Source organism: Vigna umbellata, chromosome 4 (assembly GCF_029865625.1).
Source record: "Vigna umbellata cultivar VRB3 chromosome 4, Vumbellata_1.0, whole genome shotgun sequence".
Taxonomy (NCBI): Eukaryota; Viridiplantae; Streptophyta; class Magnoliopsida; order Fabales; family Fabaceae; genus Vigna; species Vigna umbellata.
Genome location: NC_142168.1, coordinates 29577642 through 29588308, shown reverse-complemented (window position 1 = coordinate 29588308; position 10667 = coordinate 29577642). Strand labels below are relative to the sequence as shown.

Below are 10667 nucleotides of genomic sequence, written 5' to 3'. Positions count from 1 at the left end.
AAACTTATGAATAACTTTTCACTTTGGTTTTATTCAAAAATTTATTATAAACTTAATAATATTTTTATTTTCTTCAACCTCTAAATATCTTTTAATATAATATATATTTAAATATGTTTTAATATAATATATATTTACTAAAAAGAAAAAATATCACTCCATACGCATACACAAGTTTAAAACTAATAGCCGTCGCAAAACATTACCGTTTCTAAAACAGTTTATTTTATATTAAGCTTCCATGATAAGGAGTAGGTTGAAGAAGACACGTGGGTACCACTGAAACATATGTTTTGTTTATCTTTTCTTTTATGACATTATTTTAAATAAAACATTACTATTAAATTGAATTGAAAACACGTGTCTCTTTCTCTTTTTTTTCACATTACGAAAGAAGACAATGTACGCAGCACACGTGAAATGGGTGGAAAGAGAAAATTCCAAATAAAATGACGATAGGAATGATGAGAGAAGGCAGTGCTCATTGCTCAACTTGGCAGTGTCATGACAAATAAGTGCAAAGGATTCTTCCACGTTCATGCATCTCATCATCCCTTTCACCATCTTCACAAATTTCACTATTAAACGTACTCTTTTTAAATTTCAAAATATAATTTATTTTTCTTCAATATAAAATATACACCATAATATTTTTGACGACAATTTAAACTTGGATGAAAATAGAAAGTAATACAATTTAATACTAATGTATCCATGCCTTGAATATGGATGGTTTAACAATGAAAAAATTGAAGAAAAAAATAATCATATCTATTATGAATTCTAACTTCCATTTTTAATCATCGTTGAGCACAATTTACAAAGGGAATGTCCTAAACCTGAAAAAACAAATTGAATCCGGGGGAATATACACCATCTCAAAAAGGTTATTCCTTGATAAGGCAAACGTTATCAAGACCCGATTCATTCAGCAAAAATTAACCGGGTCAACCCACTTAGTGAGTTTCCGGGTTTTTGCACACGAACGGGTGGGTCAAGAGTTGTGCTGCCGTCCACCTATCACCGGACTCCTTTTTGAGACAGGATTCGACGAAGCTGCGAAATTCAGCTGACGCTGTCTCGGGGAGGCTAGGGGGGTCGCCGTAACAAATGGCACATATTAGGGTAGCCCAATCGGGTCGCTGACCCGTTTCAAGAAACGGGAAGTGACCCACGTAGAGTTCAAAGAGGGTCAAACCCAAACTCCAAATATCCGCAGCGAAACCGTTGTAGTTCCCGCCTGATGCTTCCGGGTCGAACCGTTCCGGACTCATGTACGCGCACGTGCCGACATAAGAGTTGCAGGCTTCGAGCGTGCGGCACATGAGTTTGCTGACTCCGAAGTCTGCAATTTTAACTTCTCCCTGTGAGTTTATGAGGATGTTCGCAGGTTTGATGTCGCGGTGCGCGATGTTGCGAGAGTGGAGGCACGCGAGGCCCTCGAGGATATCACGCGCCACCGCGGCAAGCCTTCCCTCTGAGAACGTGCCGCTGGTGGCGAGGGCGGTCTCGAGGGTTCCGCCGTCCATGTACTCCATGAGGATGGCGACGTCGCCGGAGGGCTTTTCGAAGGAGCCGTGGAAGCGGACGACGTGGGGACAGTCGGTGGCACGGCGGAGGATGGAGGTTTCCGAGAACGCGCGGCGACGCATGGTGGCGTCGGCGTTGCTGTGGATGATTTTGAGCGCGTAGGTGGCGGAGGTTGTCTTGTGGCGGACCTTGTAGACGGTGCCGCCGTTGCCGTGGCCGAGCACGGCGAGGTTTTCGAGGTCGGCGGCGGTGATGCCTTCTCCGGCGGCGGGTTTAGCGGCGGTGGGAGGGAGGGGGAGAGGGAAGCGGGGGCGGCGCTCAGAGATCTCCGGGAGGGGTAGGCGGAGATTAGGATGGCGGCGGTGGCGGACAAGTGCCATATCGGTGGTTGGTGGTGGAGGAAGGTAATGCTTCTAAGAAACAAAGTAAAGTGTGGTGTGAATGGTGAGGATTTTATATAGGAAGTGACTGAGTAAGAAAGAGACAGTGACTGTTTGTAGGAAAGAGGGTGGATATGGGAGTGGGGCCCACTCTTCTGAATAATTGTACATGAATAAAATTCATTGGATATTCACTTTCTTCAGCAGATTTTGTTTACTTTTATATTTTTATTTCTCCACGTGATTAAATGTAGCCTGCCTTTCACTTTTTATCTTCAATTTGAAAATTTTATATATTATCTTTAGTTTAAAATCCTTTCATATATCTCACCTTCCCAAGGATAAAAAAAATAAAATTTACCGTGTTTAATGATACCCAACGAATAAGGATTAATTAAGATTATGTTTGTTTTAAAAAATATATAAGATTATGATTCCTTAGAAAATTATTAAGATTGCAATTCTTTAAAAAGAATTCAGATAATCAAGATTGATTTACATTTATAGTTTTGATGAATATTGGGATATTTGAAATATTTCTATACACATTTAATTAAGTAAAATGATAAACTTGTTATAATTAATTAATTAACTAAAACAATTCATTGGATCAACTTAATGTTCAGTGATTTTTTATGTAACTGTGTAAAATATCTCTCAAATTTGTTGATGACAAATATTGATGTAATTTTCTTACGGAAATCAAGAAAATGTCAATCAATACAACAAATTTTATCTTTGTTTGTTTTACAGCTTTTTGAATGTCATTATTATTATAAAGAGTATAAATACAAATTTATATATATATATATATATATATAATATATATATATATATATATATATGTATATATATAATATTACCTTAAAATATTATAATAATTAAAAAATAAAATAAATGAAATAAATAAATATTTAAAACATAAAAGGGTGTACTGATTATTTAATCAAGAAAATATTTTTAGATATTAATAAGTGATTATTAATTATTAAAAAAGTTATCTATAAATTATTATAAGTGATATAATGATTTATTTTTTCTTATATGAGATATACTGATTTATTAATTTAAATATTTATTTAGTTAAGAGATTTTTCAAAGAAAATAAATAATTTGGCGAAAAATTATTAGCAATATATTAAAAAAATTTGTGAAAAATATATAAAGGTGTTATTATAATCTAAGCATATTATAGGACGATTATTTCTTAAACAAATTTATTAAAAATATATATATAATTTATTTTATGTGTGATTTTGGTTATATTAAAAAAATTTGAAGAGAATTTTTAAGAATCAGATATGAATATATATATATATATATGTATATATATATATATATATATATATATATATATATATATATATATAACATTACCTTAAAATATTATAATAATTAAAAAAATAAATGAAATGAATATTTAAAACATAAAAAGGTTTACTGATTATTTAATCGAGAAAGTATTTTTACATATTAATAAATGATTATTAACTATTAAGAAAGTTATTTACAAAATTATTATAAGTGATATAACGATTTATTTTTTATATGAGATATATTGGTTTATTAATTTAAATATTTATTTACTTAAAAGGTTTTTCCAAAAAATAAATAATTTGGTGAATAATTATTAGCAATATATTAAAAGATTTCGTGAAAAATATATAAAGTTGTTATTATAATATAAACATATTATAGGATGGTTATCTCTTAAACAAATTTATTAAAAAGATATATAATTTATTTTGTGTGATTTTGATTATATTAAAAAAATTTAGAGAGAATTTTTTAGAAAAAAGATAGGAATATATATATATATATATATATATATATATATATATATGGTATAATTATGGTATTAAAAATATTTTATGATATAATTATTGGAATGATCACATAAAATCTTTTAAAATACTTTATATAAAGTTTAAGAGTGAGAGTAAAACTCATAAATATTCATATTAAACTATGTTTAATGAGAAAGAATGTGTTTAAGTAGATTAAAAGGAAAGTAAGTTTAAGATTCAAATATAAACAAAAAAGTTTTGAAGTTTTACGTACTAAATCCAAGTTAGGAAAGTTAATATTTAATGTGATTATGAAATGAGTATCAATATGTACTGTTATATCTTGTATTGATTAATTGATGATATGATTAAACAAGTGTGAGTATGTCTCCATAAGTGCTTTTAGACATCCGAGTGTGATTTCACAAGTGTAAGTATGTCTCCATGAATGCTCTTAGATGTCTGTGTGTGATTTGATGAGTGTGAGCATGTATTCATGAGTGTTATAAGATGTTTGAGTGTAATTTGATAAGTGTGAACATGTCTCCACGAGTGCTCCCAAATATTTGAGTGTGATTTGACCAGTGTAAGCATATCTTCATTAGTGCTCTGAAACATTTGAGTGTGATTTGATGATTGTGAGCATATTTTCATGAGTGCTCATAGATAATTGAGTGTGATTTGACAAGTGTGAGCATGTATCCATGAATGTTCCCAGATATCTGAGTGTAATTTGATGAGTGTGAGTATGTCTCCATGAGTGCTCCTAGATGTCTGAGTGTGATTTGACGAGTATGAACATGTGTTCAAAAGTGTTCCTAAATGTCTGAGTGTGATTTTACAATTGTGAGCATGTCTCTATGAGTGTACCTGTAACATACCATTTTAATTTTAGGATACTAAGTGTAATTAAATGCTTTATATCATAATCATGAAAATAATTAAAATCATGGGGAAATAAAGACTAATCCAATTACAACTTATAATAATGTTAAAAAAAATCTAAAAAACATTTAAAAAATTCCCATAATATTTTCTCATGGGTATTCTCGCTTTACACAACACTAATATCATTTGTAACATCATCTACTTCCGTATGAAAATGATCATCGCAACAGCCACAAACGCAAGGGTGAGCTAACAGAATAAATATCCTAACAACTGCATGTCATAATAACACAAATTTTCAAGTACATTTTATGTCCTACCACTCCAAACACAATCAAATCAAACTATACAAATAGTTCTTTCCAATCCATACTTTAACTCAGACAACCCATGCCAACACCATCAATCATCGCAAACTTATTGTCTTCTTATGTACTCTACTACACTCGACCTTCACCAAAACAGTTTCTACTCACCAAAGCAGAACTCTTCCGTTCACCAAAACAGGACATGTTCACCAAAGCAGGACTTTCTTGTTCACTAAAATGGAGCCTACTCACCAAAGCAGGATTTTCTTGTTTACCAAAACAGTGTCTACTCACCAAAGCAGGACTTCCTCAAGCCATCCACTAATAAGTATGTAAGAAGACATATGATCCGTAATTACAATACAATCAACATAACATGATGACATAGCACACAATCATCACAAAAATCGATCGAAACACCTCACACATCAAACTACACACTTAGGAAATACCATAACACATCATGGAAAAACACATCAAACAGCTCAACGTTCACTCAAAATAACTCGATTCTCATTCAAAATAGCCTGTCAAGCACACTCAACAACTCAACATATGTCAAGCACATCATTACAACTTCATACGACCACTCGACCTAGTACTAGAACAACATGACTTCAACAATCTGGCAAACTCAAAGAACATGATATATGAACCCATTCATAGTTTGACACAACATGACATCATTCATACACATTTTGACCCTAACCTATATCTCATGGAAACAACCCAGTTAACACTGGAAATAACTTTTAATTATAAACCAAACATCTTGTCACATTCCTAGAATCATTTCATGCACTCAAAATCACAGTTCGGTCTTGTGCAAACACTAAATCCAAGAAAATCATGCAATAAAGCAAAAATCATGTTTCATGCACCTTATATACAAATCATTTATGTGTGTGCGTGTGTGCGTGCGTGCGTACGTACGTGCGTGGTGTGGCGTGGAGTGTGGTGTTCTCGTGGTATGTGTTGCATGTGTTTTACTCGGATGGATGAATCCATGAATTTAAATTGTGTATTAATAAGTTATACGTGGAATTAGGATTTTGATACGAAGATCCATAATAAAAATATTTAATCTTGAATTAACAACTCAATTTCTTAAACAATATGATTCTAAACTATTAAGAAAAATATGGAGATTAAAAAAAAAAGCAAAATGAAAGTTATTTTAAAACTTATCTTTCTTTTTTACAACACTAACATAACTAATATTTTTTTTGTTTGCATTAGACAATTATTTTAAAGCTTGCGAAATCATTTATTTTAAAAATATAAGATGATATAATGTTAGGGGAGTGAAGTCCTTTATTTCATGAAAAGAAAGTATTTAAATAAAAGTGAATACGAAAGAATGAAGAGAGTTGATATACAAAGAAATAAACAGTTTCATAAAAAAAATTAGATGCATATATATAGAGGTAAAGAGATAAAATGTCTTTATTGTTAATAGATATTATATTTTATCATAATAAATTATATTAGATCATAATGAAAAATAAGAGACGTCAAAACTATAATATTTAGAAAGTGAAAAAAATTAATAAAACAAGAATCAGTAATAAGAGAGTTTGAAACCATTTTAATTAAAAATGATAATACTTTTAAGATATTTTTTTTCTCATTAATTAACCATTTAATTTTTACCCAACTGGAGTCAAACAACTTTAATCTTTAAAAATTATAATATAAATCTCAGTTTCAGTCTTTAACAAAATTCTGGTAAAACCATAGAACATAAATATTATTTTTATCCTAAGCTATGGTGGCCACATTAAAAATTCTGGTAATGGAAGAAAATTAACAAAAACATTTCAGAAGAATATTCTGTCATTCATTTTGTCTAGTGCTGACAAGCTTATTCAATGTTAAGCATCTTTCATATTGTTTACGTTACTATTACGTAAGTATATATATTTTTTTTCTGTGGTGATCAAAATGATGAAATGTATTAAAAAATAATTTGGTTAATGAAAATAATCAACATGAGATATAAATTATTCGTAATTAATTTTTATTTTAATTTTTTAAAATATTTTATTTAAGAACATCCAAATTAATGCTGATGCTACCTCTCCTTTTAAAAGTTGGGAATCTTTTCAATCTATTTTTTATAATGGTGAGAGTTCAAATAGGACAATATATTTGCTTGGATAAGTTCTATATGATAGAGGCAGCAGCCAAAAACAAAAGTCAATAAGCCACAGTCCCATTATAAGACAACTTAAATTTTATTTTTTTTATTTTCTGAAAAAGTTCAATAGTGATAATAAGTTATTATTTCAATTATAAAAATAATATTGTTATGTGGGCACGCAATAATTTGAAGAGAGGAGAAGATTCCTTCTTTTTGCAATAAAACAAGACCCAAAACATGTGGCGTATTACAATGTTAGAACAACAACATGAACACATGTAAAAATGGACTGTAGTATAGAATTATAGAATTACAAAATTATAAAATAAAAAAAATTATAGAATACATGTGACAAAAACTAAGAGTGGTAATGGATAAAATAATAGTCATATTACCTACTTAACCGTCACATAATCTAATTAAATAAAATTTCAATGATAAAAATTTAATTGAAAAGTTTTACATTTTTTAGGAGTCTAATAAAAAAAATTAATAGACTTAATTAATTGCAAGTTTCTAAATTTATGAGAACTAAAAATTTAAACCTTACTATATATTATTGCTAGGATTATTATTATTAATGTGATTAAAACAACAAAATAATTACAACAGTAGCAAAAAAAAGTCAATATTAAATATAAAAATAGCAATAAATCTTAATTATTAGTGTTTGAAATATATGCAGTTGGAATAGGGTGGAGTTAATAAAAGTAGTTTGGATAATACAAAAGAATGGTCCCAGAAATCAAGTTGCACAACTTGTGTGAGGGCTGCTACTGGATACATAGTAGCTCAAAACCATGCATTAAGCTATACATTAATTAATCAGCCTAATAAAGTATTATTTTTTGTTAAAAAATATAAAACACATTGTTACCAAGTTGTAAAAATATAACTTATAATTTCTGTATTTTCATTAATAGTACATACTGTAATTTCTGCAATATAAAAGTAAAATACTTGTTTTTTTTTATAATTTTTTTATCTTAATAGAGTTGGGTCCATGTGTCCTTAAAATATATGGCAGCTGCCACAAGTTGCATCACATCACAATGAAACCATTACTTTATGTTCCCTCAAACCCTAAATAAATGAAACCACAAGTTGCATTGCAACTTGACCAGTAAGAATCCATGGTTTTAGCCTTCCACAATTATAATTAATGAAACACTGATATATATAATAAAGTATATAATAGTAGACTTATGATAACTCAGGTTATATAATTGAAATATTAAAGATAAAAATTTCTGGTTGAGGTGAAAGATAAAAGTGTAATTAAGGTTTTGAGAAATGTATGTAGCATATTAAATAATGATGAATATATAGTAGTGTGATTGAGAGGGACGTATAACCTACTGGCAGCCTATGTTGGACGTAGATTTTTGAACCCATTGTGCTCACTGACTCCATGACAAAAGTTACAAAAAGACAATACAGTAGAAAAAGGAAAGTTCATGCTTCTGAGAAAAAATCTAGAAGGATTAGTGTGTGTGTGAAGCATTTATAACCAGAAAGTGACCACCTCATTATTACTAAAATTCATGAGCAAACACTTTTCAAGAGTTTCTAGAACTAATTCAGGAACTTAACCAGATGAGACTTATTACATTTTATATAGTTTGGTTTTGTTTAGTGACATGGGTTATTCATCAAATCAAGTGTCATGGAGGATGATAACGCCACACTATGTAGCAACTTAGTGGTTTTGTTTACCTGTAGAGGCAAATCTCAGTTCATAAATTATGAGAATAGGTAGGTTTTTAAAACATTAAGAGAATAGACAAGTTCTGTAGGTTAATTGTGAATAAAACTAAACTGTAATGACTTTAACTGTCAGATGAGAGTCTGTTCATTCTATTCTCTGTTATATTTTGTATATATATACGTTGTTGTTAGTGAGAAAAGTTGATACTCATTTTCTCTACTTTCAGTGTTTCGTACTCTACATTCCTCTCTGTTACTTGTCCTCAAACACATAGCAGTGTTAACAATGGTATCAAGAGCAAGGTTCAGAAATCTGGTGGTTAAGCTCAAGACGATCAAGAAGAGATGGTTGGTGTGATTCATAACAATCTACCTGTATTTGGCGGCAAGGGGTTCGATGATTGATGCGTAAAGATGGACGCGATTCTTGGCTTCCAAGAAGTGGATGAGATAGTCAAGAAAGGCTTCAAAGACCATTGAATGGAGATTCAGAAGAAGCAAAGAGACAACACAAGGAGAATAAAAGGTTGGACTGCAAGGCTCGAATGTTGTTGCACTAGTGTGTGTCGGCTGCTATCTTCTAGAAAGTCTCGAAAGTTGTTACGGAGGTTTGGGATATCCTGCAAGAAGGATATGGCAATTCTGGAAAAGTCAAGAATATCAGATTGCAATCTCTTTAGAGACAGTATGAACTCCTAGGCATGGGAGTGAAAGAATCAGTCGTTGAGTACATTGGAAGGATCCAAGTAGTGGTGAACGCCATGAGAGCCTGTGACAAGGTCATGAAAGATAAGAAAATTGTGGAGAAAATACTTAGAACGTTAACCCCACAGTATGACCATATAGTTATGGCCATAGAAGAATGTAAAGATCTTGAGAATATGAGAGTCGAGGAATTACAGAATTCTCCGAAGGCACATGAGCAGAGGTTGGTTGAAAGGAGAAATGCCGAAAAGGTGCTTGTTCAAGGCACAAATCAAGCCTTGCAAGCCAAAAATAATCAAAGCTACAAGGGTCGTGGAGCTGGAAGAGGTAGAGGCCGATCACAAGGAGGACGATCGGAAGGCAGAAATACAAATGATTTTGATCAGTTTGTCGAAGAAAATGGCAACGAGCATAAAGGAGGAAACAAGAGAGGTGGAAGACAGTCAAGAGGAAGAGGAAGAAAGAACTTTGATAAAAAGAACATTCAGTGCTATACCTACAGCAAATATGCGCATTACTCATCAGAATGCTGGCACAATGAAGCCACGAAGAAGATCAAGAATGATGAGGCGGCGAATCTTGCTCAAGACGCATGTGATTCAGAGTCTGATCATGTTCTTTTAATGAGCACAACCGAACGATTGTTTTCTTTTAACCGAACGGGTTTCGATGAAGAAAATGAACGACTGTTGTCTAAATATCGAACAGGTGTTAACAAACAAACGGGTGTCGACAAACGAACGGGTGTTGACAATCGAACGGATGTTGATAAAGGAACCAGACGACTATTGTCTTCAGACCGAATAGGAGTCAATGAGGAAACCGGATGGCTGTTGTCGTTCAACCGAACGAAAGTTAATAAAGAAACCGAACGGTCGTTGCTATCAAGTAAAAATGGGAACTATGCACTGGACAGGTGTGAAAAAGCTTCAGACCACGTGCTGCTTTCCAGTGAGATAAGCCATGCAGAAGATGAAATGAGTTGGTACTTTGACACATGGTGTTCCAATCACATGACGGGTAAGAAAGATTGGCTGATCGATCTAGATACGAGTGTAAAGAGTAGTGTAAGATTTGCAGATAATAGTGTGATCATGGCAGAAGGTGCAGGCAAGGTCCCGATCACAAGTAGAGATGGCAAATCCACGTATGTAAACAATGTGTTGTATGTACTGTCAATGAAGAGTAACTTGCTTAGCTTAGGACATCTACTTGAGAA

The 10667-nt window shown here is 32.0% G+C and overlaps 1 protein-coding gene across 1 annotated transcript; it reads right to left on the bottom strand.

Annotated features, from left to right (window-relative positions):
• Window positions 1-749: 749 nt before the first annotated feature.
• LOC148199801 (mitogen-activated protein kinase kinase 9-like) lies at window positions 750-1976 on the bottom strand. Its single transcript, XM_088111927.1, has one exon. It carries the CDS (start codon window positions 1908-1910, stop codon window positions 957-959), a length of 954 nt encoding a protein of 317 aa, XP_087968053.1. The 5' UTR covers window positions 1911-1976; the 3' UTR covers window positions 750-956.
• Between the last annotated feature and the right edge of the window lie 8691 nt (window positions 1977-10667).

Coding starts and splice junctions, on each gene's coding strand:
- LOC148199801 (XM_088111927.1), bottom strand. CDS start 1,910: ATGGCACTTGTCCGCCACCGCCGCCATCCTAATCTCCGCCTACCCCTC.